The sequence below is a fragment of the Apostichopus japonicus genome, chromosome 17 (genome assembly GCF_037975245.1).
Source record: "Apostichopus japonicus isolate 1M-3 chromosome 17, ASM3797524v1, whole genome shotgun sequence".
NCBI classification, from domain to species: domain Eukaryota; kingdom Metazoa; phylum Echinodermata; class Holothuroidea; order Aspidochirotida; family Stichopodidae; genus Apostichopus; species Apostichopus japonicus.
In genome coordinates, this window is record NC_092577.1 from 12,349,536 (window position 1) to 12,366,012 (window position 16,477).

Sequence of the window (16,477 nt, forward strand, 5' to 3'; positions counted from 1 at the left end):
ATAATAATAATAATAATAATAATAATAATAATAATAATAGTAATAGTAATAATAATAATAATAATAGCCTGATTTAATGAACATTCTATTTCAGGGCATGAGAAGAAGATACTAACCATCTCAAGTTTCATCCGTCTATCGTCAATAAATATTTTCATTAATTGGTTGCTTATAGAAGAATTTTGCATTTGGTCAACAAAGTACACTAATTCAAGCAAGTATATGGGGACCAATAACACTAAAAATATATCACTCTGGCGAGTATCCACACACTCCCCCCACCCCCCCCCCCCACACACACCACCGCCCTTTGAAGTAGTGATTGGAAGAACCTTGCGTGTATACTTAATTAAAGACCTAATTTATAGCCCATATATGACTTACAATTCACTATTTCACTTCCGAAATGTTGATCTATTCTGTTAAGTCTTAACCTTCTCCTTCCTTTAATGGAAATCAATTTCATTGATCCGCAGAGCTACACCTCTCGTTGATAAAATCCTGGATTCACCCTCCCTCAAATTGTATAGAGCTTTCCTGATTCCTACAGACCACTTCTCGATCGACATTACAACCAAAAGTTGCAGGATGCATATTAAACTTTCCCAACGATTGTAACCATTTTCATTACTGCTACAATAATCCTGACATTTCCATTCTCCCCGATCCTTAATAATGAAAAAATAATGATAATAATTATTATAAAAAAAATCGCGTGTTTGCCACTAAAGTGTGTTCCACTCTTGTGATAGATAGTTCACACGCATATCGTATGGAAAGATTTGCAAATGAGATTCTAAAATTAGACTCAGCTTTACCCTTTGTGAACTCCCATGGACCTGTTGCCACCAAAGCAATACTAAAAATCTATAATAAATGTTAACAATAAATTATTCAGATAACCGATCGATCTCCAGTCTCCAGTATCTATTTTTTCTTGCATCTTGATTTGTGGTTCAGTCATATTTATTAAATTAATTTAGGTTTATGATTCCGTACGTTGAGAAGCTCACGTCCACCTTTGTGTTGGAAATTGGGAATACCCAGGAAGCGAAGAACTGGTATCTGAAGAAGCAAACATTAGAAAAGGTTAAAATGCAGCTTCAGTCAGTGACATGCACTAGATTTCAACGGTTGGGGAGGGAGGGAAGGGGGGGCGGGCAAATTGCAATTCCCCCAAACGATTTTTGTGGGGCCAGAACATTTATGCATTGGTTTTAGTTGGACCAACAATTTTACGAAAAAGGGGTGTGGCTACATGGCCAGCAATCCCACGCAGGGGTGTCTGGGGGTGAAACAAAATAACCCTTCGACATCAAATGTTGTATTCTGGAGACATATTTAGTATAAGTTACGTCTATAAGTTAGGTCTGACTGCAAGGTTGGGAAATAAATACTTTTCGAAGAAATCCTTCGACCTAACCTTTTCCTTCGACTGACGATGGCGGTTAGAGAGTGGGGTGGGGGGGGGGGCATTTTTTGTCTTATATCAGCAAATGTAATGTCTCTTCAGTCAAGAAGGGAAGCTATGTGCTCATAAGATAACTATTGCGTCAGTTGTGGTGTAGCCGACTGTAAAAGCTCAAAGGGGTTCTAATTATTTGCCTGGAGGATTTCTTGGTTTTTGTTTTCGCTCGGGGTCATATTTAATATCAGGTCAGATCCTTCGTAGTATACGTTGTGTCACCAACTCTTTTTTTTTGTGTGGATACATGGGGGTTCAGTATGCAAAACTTGCCCCTCTTCTAGCGCAAATTCTAAACTGTCATGATAAGGAAATTTGCCAGTGCCATAAGAGGCCAAGATTTCAACTATTATTTGTGGGTAGGATATGCCAGTTGAAAACATCTATCTATGCTTTGGCGGGTCTTGAAAGTGACGAGGTTAGTGTGTAAGGAAGGCATTGGAACAATTATTTGTGGTGCGACACTTATATACATAATGTAAAAAGAAATGGCGCTATTTCCTTTCATATCTTTACATGGAAATAGAGGGCAGCAAATAAGTGGCATTTCATCTTTCATAAAATTGATGTTCTACTAAATTTAATTGGTTTCCTGACCGGCACACAAGGAGACATGTCAAGCGTTCTAATTATATGAAAATTAATAAGTCCATAAATCAAATGCTTTGTAGGTTAAATATCACGGAATCTTCCCACTCGTGTGTCATAAAAAATACTAAAATTAAACATCTTTGCCCATAATTGACTTGATTAAACCAGAGATAGCTGCTGGCTTGTGGTTTAATTAATTGACCAGATGACGACTTGTTCAGATGACCGTTAAGTATTTTTTTAATTTATATATATATATATATATATATATATATATATATATATATATATATATATATATATATTATCATTAGTATCTTTACTGGTACATAATACAGAGCTGTCGATAATATGGCCTTATCTATAGTATGGAGGTGTCCGTAATATGGGGGCGGTATACCGATATTACGGGACTTTCCATACGACGGAATAATCCGTCACAACGTGATATCCATAACACGTAACGCGGATATATCCGTACCACGCAGGTGTTCGTGACACGTTGTGAACATTGCAATGATGTGCTGATTTTACGGGGGCTTTCCATCACTATACGGACGTGCACGTAACACGGGGTGAATCCGTAACGACGAACACGGAGGTGTAAGTAACACGGAGTTGGACTCATATTTCAAGTTTTAACTACAGATTTATTTCCTTCGTGCTGGCTTTGAACGGAAAACAGAAGCGTTAGATAACACACTGAGAAACTAAGATTGAGAAATCAAAAAAGTCAAGGGATTATCTTTTTTCACCTGGCAATAACAGATTAACATAAGCTGAGCTTTATTCATTTAATGATTATTGGCCCGTGTTTGCTTGGCTATATGCTCATTTAAAGGCATTGAAGACTCGCCCCAAGCCGCGTGCCGCGCTCTGAAAAAGTTAACTTTCCGTTGCTTGCAAGTGAAGTTTTTTTCTTGTCGCTACAAAATGCAGACAGTAATTATGAAACGTGATACCTTGTTATCTTTTATCTAGACCTGAGATGTCCATCGCTGCCATGTACACTGTGTTGTGGGTATTGACCGTAGCTGTATGTATTGACTGTACACTAGTGTCTAATTACCGACGGTAGCAAGCTGTGTGTGTATTTTATGGGATCGATGGTGGTGTCTAACACTTCTGTTACATCTGATTCGCAACTAGGTAAGATTACCGGCATTAGACGTTTCTTTTTGCGCGAGTCTTCACACCCTTTAAGGGTTGTAACGTTTTGTACCATTGGAGAACAGGAGTGACGTCATAGGTGCTAGTTGAATTACCTTTTATGGCGGGGTTGGGGGGTGGGAGGACGGTTTAAAATTTCATTTAACTTAAGTCCGTCTTGTTTGGCCAAATTTTGGTGTAACCAAAATAAAATAATATCCAATGTTTTGCAGCATAAATATTCATTAGTCAACATACACCGTATTAACTTCAAACTAACACAAATAATAGGGTTAAAGGTCGACAGTCTTGGCCTCAATTGTTGTGTGTTGTTATTTAATTTATGTTTAGTAACAAATTATTTAAAAGTACTTTATTATCAAGATGGTCTCATTTCTCATCCTCCAAATTACTCCATCCAGATAATCTAATAAGAAAACATGCTTTTGACGATGACAGTAAACTTGAGTTTGTAGTATGAAACATTATTTGAAATTCTAGCATATCTGGACGCATGCAGTCTGGTATTCTCTAAGTCGATATACACGCCATTCAGACACATAGGGAAACTTACAGTCATTGTTGATAAGCTTATGTATTTCAATTAGGTGATACAAATGTTGCCGGGACCTCGCTCTCGGCGCCTCTGTTTATTACAGGCAGGTTGATTTCATTATTGATAAGTTTATGTTAATTAACTTGTTACATATAGTATTTTTGTTTCTTCTGACGTAGCCCTAGCCTAACGTGCTTTCCAAACATTATGAAACAGACGGCGTTCCATAACGTACGTTATCTCTGTATTATGATTCAACAGTCAGAAAAAACACTGCACCTGATCTTAACCGTCACTCACCCGATGTAGGCTGAAAGCCATATTGTTCTGCAAATGGGGGATTGAACGGGGCCAGGGCCGGGACCGGGGCCGGGGCCGGGGCCGGGGCCGGGGCCGGGGCCGGGACCGGGACCGGGGTAGAACCCACAACCATGCCTCTATTCATCGCCGGAGACCCATCATTCGAAGCAGGCATATTGGAATATCCGGCAGAAACAGTTGCAGGAAACACATTGTTGTTTCTCTAAATGTGAAGGAAATTTGATAGAAAAATACAAGTTCATGAGAGAAATACAAGTATACACGTTTTACATCTGTACAACACTGTGGTCAGTGTACGTTCGACCTCAATTACGACAGACGAGTATAGTTTGAGTGGATTTTGTTTGCCATATGCTTGGAATCGTTGTTCAGTCCAGGAATGATTTCATTTTGGACCTTTATATTGTAAATATGAATTACAACACGTATCCTTTACTCAACGAGATTTGCAAGAAAGTAAAAAAAATAGAGTATGAAAGAATAAAAAAAAATAAGTTGATTAATTGTGAAGCAATACAAGGAAACAAAAGAGAAAGAAAAAAATATAACATTCTTTACTATTTGAAATAAGCAACTGCATCGAAATCAAAGGAAAAAGCAAACGATTTGAAATGGAAAGATGAAGGGATAGTACGGGTTAGTTGGGGTGTGGTTGGAAAAGGGGAAGAAGGGGTTAGTTGGTTGGAAAAGGGGAAGAAGGGGTTAGTTGGTTGGAAAAGGGATGAGGGTTAGTTGGGGTGTGGTTGGGAAAGGGGAAGAAGGGGTTAATTGGAGGGTGGGTGGGAAAGGGGAAGAAGAATGGGTAGTAGGGGTTAGTTGGGGTGTGCTTGGAAGAGGGGAAGAAGGGGTTAGTTGGAGTGTGGTTGGAAAGGGGAAGAAGAAGGGGAAGAAGAAGGGGTAGTAGGGGTTAGTTGGAGTGTGGTTGGAATATGGAAATAGCAAGTAGGGATTAGTTGGAATGTGGTTGGATAAGGGTAAGAAGGGGGTAGTTGGGTGTGGTTGGATAAGGGGCAAAGGAATGGGAAGTAGCGGTTAGCTGGGGTGTGGTTGGGAAAGGGGAAGAATGAGTTAGTTGGGTTGTGGTTGGAAAAGGGATGAGTGTTTAGTTGGGGTGTGGTTGGAAAAGGGGCAGAAGGGGTTAATTGGAGGGTGGGTGGAAAAGGGGAAGAAGAATGGGTAGTAGGGGTTAGTTGGGGTGTGCTTGGAAAAGGGGAAGAAGGGGTTAGTTGGGGTGTGGTTGGAAAGGGAAAGAAGAAGGGGAAGAAGAGGGGTAGTAGGGGTTAGTTGGAGTGTGGTTGGAATATGGAAATAGCAAGAAGGGATTAGTTGGAATGTGGTTGGATAAGGGTAAGAAGGGGGTAGTTGGGGTGTGGTTGGATAAGGGGGAAAGGAATGGGAAGTAGCGGTTAGTTGGGGTATGGTGGGGAAAGGGGGGAGAAGAAGGCCCGGGGTAGTAAGGGTTAGTTGGAGTGTGGCTGGAATACGGCAATAGAAAGTATGGATTAGTTGGAATGTGGTTGGATTATGGGAAGAGGGGCTTAGTTGGGGTGTGGTTCGAACATGGGAAGAAGAAAGGGTATAGTAGGGGTTAGTTGGGGTGCGGTGATAAAATGGGGCAAAGAAATAAACAGCTACATACCGATCTAAGTAGATGTCTGCCAAAGATCTTTCCACGTATAAAAGCAACAAGAGATATCCCACCCGTAATGATGTACAACCCGCACAAGATATACTGTGGCAGATGAAATAAGTGAAATAAAAATTACATTAATTAACCGTTTTTTGTTTTTGTTTTTTAAAGTCTAAAGGAACCATAACTTCTAATTTTCTATTTTCCATGAAAGTGAGGGCAGTATTTCATACGAATTTTACGAACTGATCAACCATTTTGTCAGTTTGTAAGTAAAGACAGTCAGCCTGCCAACCAATCATCAAGAACTCAATCAGTCCATCAATCAGCCCGTGAGCCTCTCTGTGTAGTCAATTAGTAAAGTCAGTCAGTCAACCAACTAAACGTCAGTTAGTCCATCAGTCAGCCAGTCCCTCCGTCAGTCAGTTTCTCTGTAAATTCAGTAAAATCAGTAAGATCAGCAAAGACAGTCAGTCAATCCATCATTAAATCAGTCGGTTAGTGAGTCCGTCAGTGATTCCGACAGTAACGTCAGTCCGACAGCCGGACTGAGAGATGTCATCTGATTAGTTTGTGCGTCAGTCGGTAAATTCAACCTGTCAGTCAGTCAACTAGCCAGAAATCAGTCCGACAGCAGTCAGTCAGTCTATCATTCAATCAGTCACACAGTCTGTACGTCTCTCTGTCTGAAAGCCTGTCAGCCAGCCAGCTAGCCAGAAGTCAATCTGTCCGCATGACAGTCTACCAGTCTATCAGTCAGTTAGTCTGTCTGTCTGTAAAGCCTGTCAGCCAGCCAGCTAGCCAGAAGTCAATCTGTCCGCATGACAGTCTACTAGTCTATCAGTCAGTTAGTCTGTCTGTCCGGTTGTAAAGCATGTCACAGCCATCTAGCCAGAAGTCAATCTGTCTACAGACAGTCTACCAATCTATTAGTCAGTTAGCCTGTCTGTAAAGCCTGTCAGCCAGCCAGCTAGTCAGAAGTCAATCTGTCCGCATGACAGTCTACTAGTCTATCAGTCAGTTAGTCTGTCTGTCCGGTTGTAAAGCATGTCACAGCCAGCTAGCCAGAAGTCAATCTGTCTACAAACAGTCTACCAATCTATTAGTCAGTTAGTCTGTCTGTAAAGCCTGTCAGCCAGCCAGCTAGCCAGAGGTCAATCTGTCCGCAGACAGTCTATTAGTCAGTTAGTCTGTCTGTCTGTAAAGCCTGTCAGCCAGCCAGCTAGCCAGAAGTCAATCTGTCTGCAGACAGTCTACCATTCTATTAGTCAGTTAGCCTGTCTGTCTGTAAAGCCTGTCAGCCAGCCAGCTAGCCAGAAGTCAATCTGTCCGCAGACAGTCTATTAGTCAGTTAGTCTGTCTGTCTGTAAAGCCTGTCAGCCAGCCAGCTAGCCAGAAGTCATTCTGTCCGCATGACAGTCTACCATTCTACCAGTCAGTTAGTCTGTCTGTCTGTCTGTAAAGCCTGTCAGCCAGTCAGCTAGCCAGAAGTCAATCTGTCCGCATGACAGTCTACCATTCTATCAGTCAGTTAGTCTGTCTGTCTGTCTGTCTGTAAAGCATGTCTGCCAGCCAGCTAGCCAGAAGTCATTCTGTCTGCATGACAGTCTACCAGTCTATCAGTCAGTTAGTCTGTCTGTCTGTAAAGCCTGTCAGCCAGCCAGCTAGCCAGAAGTCAATCTGTCCGCAGACAGTCTATCAGTCAGTTAGTCAACCTGTAGTTAAATCAGCCAGTAATTTCACCTCAAAAAGTTGATCGGTTAGGTCATCCGTCGGTCGGTCCGTCAATCAGCTAGTCGTGGAAGTTCAGACAGTCAGCCAACCTGATGTCAGTCACTCAGCCAGCCTGCCTGTAGGGTTACCGGCTACCGAGAGAGAAGTTGGCTATCAACTACACGCGCGATTCAATACTGTACCCAAGTTTGGGATTTCGTTGTGACATTGTTTGTGGGGGAGTACTAAGGTTCAGTATAGCCTATACCTGTGAAATATCCGTAGAGCGACCATTGGCCCAGATCGATGAAAATGATATGAAAAGAAAAACCAGGGTTGCTCCACACGAATTGATGTACATTAGGGTCTGAAATCAAAACAAAATTATAAGGTCAGTTTTTGTAGCAAATTTGTATAAGTTTCTCAGAAGTGCGAATTGTAATATATAATGTGTTAATAATATTTCCATATTGGTGGCGTTTCATCAGACCGTAAATGCTATATCTCAGACTACGTACTGGTAGAAGACTACAATGTGACGTCACACTTTTGTGCTTTCGTTCAAACCGCTTCCGGCTTTATTAACCCACCCCCCCAACCCCCTAACGAACGTTGATAACCTTTAAACGGATGGAGCACATAATATATTAGTTACTAAAAGAACCAAATAAGAAAGAAAGGGAATAAAACAAACAAAGTAAATCAAGGGCGGATCCGGCCGAGTCACCCCCCTCCCCTCACCACCCTCACCCTCTGAAATGTTCTTTTGGGGGGTGTGGATAGTAAATATGAGATGCAAACAATATTTGATAAAAGCATAGCAAGCATTGGAAAATTCAACAGATTTCTCGAGAGGGCGCCTTCCATTTTGTATATACCGGAATGGTCTAATGTACTAATGTTTCCACCGATAATTGCCTTTCTGGGACGGTCCCTTATCAGAAAACCACTGAAGGCTACCCACCACTTCAAGTGAATAAAATAAAAGACAATTGGGGAAACAAATAGACCCTACGTTGGTCTATAAGTATTGACTTACGTCTGCCGTGTTAGGTTCATTGTTTTGGAAGCATTTATATCCCAAAAAGGCCGTGACAGCAAGGACCTATTGAAGTAAATACAGACATGGGTTAATTTATAACAAAATCTCGTAAATAACGTAATTGTAAACTGAGATTTAAATAAGCTTAACGTCTCCCTGTGTCTCCGTCTTCTGTACGGGTATAACGTGGCCTTTGAGAAGAATTCCAATCTTTACGCTCTGCTATTAAAACTACTCCTAGAAAAAGCTGTATTCAAAAGTTAAAAACAGGTCCTCTTTCCCACATTCAATACAAACATCATTAGGTGCCGGTGACTTAGGATTTAATGGGGGCTGAAGGAAGAGGAGTTTGACTGGCAATAAGCCGTAAGGTTGGAAGTACTGAACTTAGAAAGAGGGGTAGCCAACAAATTTCATATAATAACTCTTTTTTAATACCCTTGCACAGCGCGACACTTGCCGTTTTGATCGTAATCGCGCAGGGGCGCTCCTTATAGGGAGAGCAGACACCCACCCCCTCCCTCCCACCCGAAAGGGACAGGTACCAACAATCCATCATCTTCTCCTCCGCCCCTCTATAACCATTCGTAGTTGGGCTAAACTTTACCTTTACGGATGTACACTATATAACTGAAGCTAGGGCTCACGTACCTTCGAGGCGGTCTGCGATGTGGGGGGGGGGGTAGGGGTAAGGTCACGATTATATTACTTACAATGATGCTGGGAATTGGCACTAGATCAAACAGGGTCCATGAATATTCAGTATCGTTGAGTAGGACAATTTGTCGAAGCACTGTTACACCGCATAATAACACGCAGCAGGCTACTTGAGAAAGCACAATAGGTTTTGACACGATGTTATCGATTCCGTTGTCGTTAGCCGTACTTGTAACTCTTCTTCCCAGATGCAACGACATTTTGACCTGCAAAGATACCAATATATATTTACATAGGCTATATATATATATATATATATATATATATATATATAACTAAAGAGAGAATATACTTAAGAAGAATTGAGTTTTCCACAGACCATGCACTTAACAACTATACCCAATTTATCCCACTCTGCCGTCCTTTAAACATTCACCAATTGTGTAAAACAGCCATCCCCAACCTCACCCCACCCCCGTCCTACGCCCCCCCCCCCCCTCCAACCACTTCCTCGTAAGCAAAAACATGTTGTCCGGCATAACGCTTTACACATAGATTTTACTCGACGTGTCACTTGTATTCTTATAACAACGTTAAACATGCGCGATAGTATACTCTAAACTTGATAAATATCGAACTAAAAACTTTTTCCTTCACGATTTTTTTTTTCATTTTACCATCAGAATTCCTACTTACCTGAATTTAGGCCTATCGGATCAAGTTTAATCAGCCCTCATATAGATTTGCTTCACACTAAGCGAGTGTTACATGCACTTTGTCTGACCAATTCCGTTGCTTGTTGTGTGTGATATGCGTTTTCGTTTGTAATCTTTTAAGTTTTACCAATAAAACATACTGAACATTATTTGTGACATCATAATATTTTTGCGTTAATTAACCCATTGTGTATAAGATTAGCGCTGTGCGTTCCACACGCATCGCGCGCGCATTGTTACATCTTATTCACTTGTATATAAGTGCGCGGAACGTCGTCTCAACGAAGCACAGTACGTCTATAGATCTGGGCGGCGCCTTTACACAATGTTCGTGATGTCTCACTAGCCGTCTTCACCGGGTGAAATATCACAACGCTTTGGGTCGTAAATTCTTGCACAAGTCACGCGTTTCAACAGTTCATCATATCAAGGACGTGCATGAGCAGGTTCACGCGTCCACCGGCTTGACATTTACATGTGTAAATAATATGGAAGTCGTGAATGTAGCGCCTTTGGCGTTACATTATGTATTTTTCCTCAAACATACTATTACAGTATACTTGCCGAACTATAGTATACACATTGTCCTCTTCTATATCCTTAAATGAGGTGTAACAGAAGTGTTAGACACCACCATCGATTCCAGAAAATACACACACACAGCTTGCTACCGTCGGTAATTAGACACTAGTGTACAGTCAGGACATAAAGCTGCGGTCAATACCCACAGCACAGTATATAAACGATACAGCGATGGACATCTCAGGTCCAGCTAAAGATAACAAGGTATCACGTTTTATAATTACTGTCTGCTTTTTGTAGCGACAAAAAAAAAACTTCACTTGCAAGCAACGGAAAGTTAACTTTTTCAGAGCGCGGTTTGGGGCGAGTCTTCAATACCTTTTACTGAACTGAACTGAACTGAACTGAATCATTTCCAGAGTGGATCGCATACGTTTTACTTACTGCTCAAAAGATTTCTAAAGATGAACAAAATTATCTTTATAAAAAAAACCACGGTCGGATGGTGATTATGCGTGCCAGTTCTTCCGAGGTTCCCAATGCTCTGTAATGAGGTTGAGGATAAACTGACCGAATTTATGGAAGAGATTTAACAAAAAATGTTGACGAAAATGATTGTTATTAGTTCGGCCATGACATTATGAAGAACACGGTGCTTACAATTTACCGTCAGAGTCAAGGTAAGTTCTTGAGAACATCATTTAACTCATCATCCCTGCTGTGAGGTGGATGATATGTTGTTATTGCTTATAGTTAATAGAGCCAATTAAACATGGCCGGTGTGACAGTACAGAGTGTCCCCCTGTACAAAGTGTCTCCGCGGACACATTGTACCAGCATATTTAGTCCGGTCGGACATTATCTGCTGAAAATTGTGTCCCACCCTCACAGCAAATATAGTCCCACCGGACGAAATGTCCTGGTACAGAATGTCCGCAAATACTTCATAGCATATTTTGTCCCGCATAAAATTTAAGCATTTCGATATTCAAAAGGCAATTGAGTTCATTATATCAATAATTAGAGCAGATGCATAAGTCAGAGTTAAATGTTACAGGAAATAAATGAGACGTTGTGCGTTGCTGCAAAACAAAAAATAGAACGGGAAAAAAAGAAAAAGAAAAAGAAACAAGTCTTCCATCTGTAGAAGATGTTAATCATGTTTTTGATGTGATTGCTGCTATGTTATCCTCCGTATATGTTGCATTTTGTATTCGGCAACTACATTGCGTTCATAGTCATCTTTACAGAGGGAGAGATAGTATAAACCTAACTTCCTCCCCAACGGAGGGCGGGTACGGGATAGGGAATGCAACAGCTACAACAAAAAATGATAATTGCAGAGGTAAAATATTACGAACTTTAGGAGTCCAAACTTCATTTTTTCCGTATTTCCCTAACACACAGTGGGTAAGTTTTGGCAAGTATGGTAACTGTACTTCATGGGTCTACGAGAGTTGCCTAGCCAATATGAAATTTCATCCTTGCGTAAAGCTCATTATAGGACGGGAACCGAGAGTGTTTTCAAGTTACATCCTAAATGAAATCGGCAACGCTGTATACAAAACTCAGGCCCATACACATAATTTTGAGTGCAAGGCTAAGGGGGGGGGGGGGGGAGTTGGGATGGTAAGTTATCGAATTTGTGTCCTGGGGAGGGGTCTTCTTAAGTCTGTGACCTATCTGTGATGAGTTCCAAAATATTTTTGTTTGCTAATAACAACCGTGAATTAGCTGTAAGATACTTCTCTGACCTTGAAAATGTCAACACTGCCCCAACCCTCCGTATGGGCTTGACACCTATTTATTGACTTTCATTACTACTTTATTGTTTACTTTTTAACCGTTCCTTATTTTTGTCACTCAATCGTCGAGTCAAGGTTTTCTCCCTCTCAACAGGGTGGAAGGCCATTCTCCCACCCCTGCCCCCTAAGCCCGTTGTGATGGCCATGCGCGAAGCAATCTTCATTTGTATAGACAAATGGCATTCCAGGCAATTCCAGTGATAAAGGTTCGTTGTTTCTTATTATGAAGGTTTCTTATTGGACAAAAGTGGTTCAAATTAGAAAAGATGTATTAGACAATATTCTCTTCAAAAGAGCTGCAAAACATACAGGAAACAAAACAAAGCCAAACAAGGGAAAGAATAAAGCAAATAGGACAGAGCAGGATGCAATATGCTAGATTTGTTGTCTCATCATGTTTCTCACACTTTAAATATGTCATTCTTGTAGAGAAAAGTTTGTTTAAAGAAAGTTAATATAGTAAAAATCAAAACATGAAATTGGATGATAGTCATGCACAAACACAATATTCTGAATCTACAGTATATCAGACTGGGCAAAGAGTGAAAAAATGATTATACATGGGATCAGGGAGCCAGGAGCCGGGGGGGGGGGGCACTGTCTGTACATACTATTTTTAAAATGGCATCCCATATCTTTTTATAGCAAGGTTAACAATAAACAATCTCAATAAATAGTATTGATAACACTACTAACACATCATATATATTTAAGTGATATGGCCGGTGTGTATCGGTTTATAGCATAACGAGTGGTGGTTGTGGAATGAGAAAATGTCCCTCTGATTTTGTGTGCCCACACCCACTTCCTACCCCCTGCATGGGAAAATTTAACTGGAATGATGACTCTCCCTTTGTAGCTCTGATGCAACTAAAGATAATCCATGCTTTCTAGAGCATCCTTCAAGCAGGGAGGTATTGCTTGATTAGAATGATATACTACTGTCACTCTTCTTCAAACAATACGTACTTGAAACTCTCATAATCCACATGAAGAACAACCTCTTTAGAGTTTGGTAAAGACCTCAATAAAACCATGCAGACGTTTCCCTATTAGAATCCCCCCTTGAAATGCTTTCCACAAACACCTATAAAATGCTTTAATGTGCAACTTGATACCGTCAAAGTTAAATCTTGATTGTAAATTACAAAATAAAATAGCTGATTCTCATGTATCCAACGGGTTTTTCGTTAAGACTTACACAGAAATCCATAACAGCAAAAGTTACAACAGGAAGCAGAATATGGTCGGTTATATGTTTTACTATGAGAACTTATCTTGAACACAATTTCCAGAACCAAGAAACACGCCTTCGTATTTGTTATTTAATGAAGTAATGAGGTGATAAAGAATTTCGAGCGTCACAACCCTTCAACTTGAACTGCAAATATATGGATTTCCACCGAACGACTGGCAGTGAAAAGTCAATGGCCTCTCATTGCTTAAACATATAGCAGCCGACGAAGTTTTCTCTCATGATATGTTAGAGTGAAGACAAGATTATTGTCGGTAACAAGTTAACTGCTAAGAAAATCGTCTAGACATGTCTTCTGTTAACTTCATACATACTCCCTCCATTGGTGGTCAGATATGAGATGTACAACCAAATCTGTGCAAAATAAAAGTTGAAAGCAATATTATGAGTAGTGAATGCCACACTGTAAGTCATATATAAAATAAATTATCATCTTGAAAGGTTATGTGTAAGCTCCACTACAAAGATAATTAACATTCACCATATTGGTTAAGTGTAGACTGTATAGTGTACAACTGAACTATGCTTTGGCATTGAGTTAATTGGATGATCTTTTATTGTGACACCTACATGTTTATGGGAATACTGGGTCCATGTTTTTAATTGGAGATTGCATGTCATTATTTTGGCGCTATATTGTACAGTTCACTACCAAACCTGAAAAGTGTTAACCACATGAGCCAATACAACATTTGTGACATATTAATGAAATTTAATATCAGAAATTTATCAAATTAGCTTAAGCTAGGATACAACAGAAGTTTGATGCCTTTTGGTGCTCTATTGATGTATGTGTGCATGGTATGACTGTTTAATGCCGATCAAACATTAATTGTCCTGAATCAGGATCCATGGGAGTTCAAAACACCCTCTCTATGACCCAAATGCAAAACCAAATAATGCTAGCTAACCATTATTATGGTAAAATGTACTATTATACATCATTTTGCGTCACGAGACCTAAACATTGCCCTATTTTGCCAAAAAGAGGGTCCCTCTCCCAGGTTTCAGGAAATATCCCCCCACCACACTCACAAACACATTTAGCAATTTTCCACAACGGACCTAACAGAGAAATGTTACCAAAACTCAGTTGATACATTATCTCTCTTATCTTGTCGAAGTTCCTGTCAAAACAGCCAATTAGTAATAAGTTCACACTTTCTAAACAGAAAAGTTCCCTATGGTTACAATATCAAACTGTCCAACACCTTTTTGAAAAACAACACACAAAAGGTGGTGTCTAGCTGTGGAATGTGGTCTTAATTATTTACTCATCATTTGTTTGAACAAATAAACTGTGTCTGCTGCAGTGAAACATGTCCAGCCAAAATCACTTTTTGGGGATGTAAATTAAATGACGACAATTGTCAGGCTATATGCTACTTAACAACCAGAGGTGGAACCTTTGCAAGTAAATATAGGAACAAAAACTACTTACATATAAACTTGTTAATGGGGACTTAACCTGCAAAGATTTACAGTACACTTTCTCGGTTCTCACCTACCTTTGTGACCTTTCTGTATGCTTAATACCTATTTGGAAATGAGTTATACTCAAACACAGCATTCTGCCATGCACTACAAGTTATTTTGCATGGTACAAATAACAGATATGATGCCATTCATATTGGAACTAGTTCCTAACTACAGAAAATTGTTCACTTTTTAAGACATGCTTACCTCATCATCACATCAGTAATGAAATAAGAAGTTGATGCTGCAGTCTTGTCAGGCACTGCCTTAGTCTCAGGCCACTTTGAATAGAAGTCAGACAGTGTTATCATATACAGTCGATTGGCAGCTGTCACTGGTAGAGGAGGACCAATAAGATCAACACCAACCAGTTAAGAAAGAAGACAGCATTTAGGTGCTAATTTAATTTTTTTTACAAGTTGCAGGCTTTGCCTTGACTGTTGTTCTATTCCATTGCTTCATGCTGTACACAGATCTAGATAAAAACAGTGGGATATCTGATCGAAACAGGGTGTTGGTGGATTTAGGCCAATTATTTTTACCTTGCAAATATGAAAATGTAACTTACACCATACTGTACCATATATTTACAATCGCTTCAACCACTAAACCAGTAAAATGATACGCCACTTTTTGCAACTTACAATTACATGCCTATATTGATGGTTGCTCTGCAGTTAGGCCAGAGTGTGGCTTAAAGGTTTGCTGTATAGGCCCTAAATATGCCAAATTTTCACTTTGGACAAAATTCTGTAAGTATGTTTATATCCCTGAAGGAAATTTACCTCACTGGGACATTCAATCATCTCGTGTCATCATTTAGAATGTCTGAGCACAATATCAAGGGTTATTACCCCCAGAAAAGTACTTTTTGAAAACTTCTAGCAACTAAAGTGGCCAAATTTTAGGGCCAATACAGACTACCGTTAAACTTGTAAATGTTTAATTTGTCCAGAAAGTGTGACATTAACTAAACTAAACCTTCACTGCATACTGCGGACATCCTGTGCAATTAAAACAGATTGAATATTTACCTGTTTCCATAATCCAGTTACAGGAATGCTATGGAGACTTGTTCGTAGGTCTACATGACAATGACGCTTTGACATCCTGTTGAACATAACTTGTTACATCAACGTTGATAGTTTTCCAATAGAACCTAGACAATAGACATAGTCTGTTGTCTGGTTTATCTATGCAAAGATGAACACCTTCAAAGAGATAAGAAAATTCATGATCAAAGGAGATATCATGTTTTTTTGCCCCCCCCCCTCCCAAAAAAAAACAACCCACAAACAAACAAACACACACAAATATATGGGCTGCACAATTGGTAGTTCTAGCTGAAGTGCCTTAAAATTGAATTACAACTCTATATCAGTGTTTGAAATGGAATATTCCCATTATTGTACACATTGCTTGGCCACAATTGGGGTCTATAGATATTTAAGAAGTTTTCTTCTGCAGTGAGGTTTGGCATGTAGAGAATATGCCACACCTAAAAAAGTACTATCAGGCCTTCAATATCTGTTCTTACCAACCAAAATTAATGAACGTGAATTTATTATGTACAGTATTA

The 16,477-nt window shown here is 39.9% G+C and overlaps 1 protein-coding gene across 2 annotated transcripts in view; it reads right to left on the minus strand.

Moving 5' to 3' along the window:
• Positions 1-758: 758 nt before the first annotated feature.
• Positions 759-16,477, minus strand: part of LOC139954972 (uncharacterized) — a 19,339-nt gene continuing 3,620 nt past the window's right edge. Inside the window, exons 1-7 of one of the 2 annotated variants that reach the window (XM_071955049.1) lie at positions 9,821-10,159; positions 9,181-9,390; positions 8,465-8,530; positions 7,694-7,792; positions 5,722-5,814; positions 4,062-4,284; positions 760-1,065 (exon numbers count right to left, since the gene is read on the minus strand). In XM_071955049.1, coding sequence (XP_071811150.1) covers positions 1,010-1,065; positions 4,062-4,284; positions 5,722-5,814; positions 7,694-7,792; positions 8,465-8,530; positions 9,181-9,384 — 741 coding nt within the window. In that variant the 5' untranslated portion in view covers positions 9,385-9,390; positions 9,821-10,159 and the 3' untranslated portion in view covers positions 760-1,009. Of the gene's footprint in view, positions 1,066-4,061; positions 4,285-5,721; positions 5,815-7,693; positions 7,793-8,464; positions 8,531-9,180; positions 9,391-9,820; positions 10,160-16,477 lie in introns of those variants that run through there. The other variant, XM_071955050.1, reaches the window with a different exon arrangement.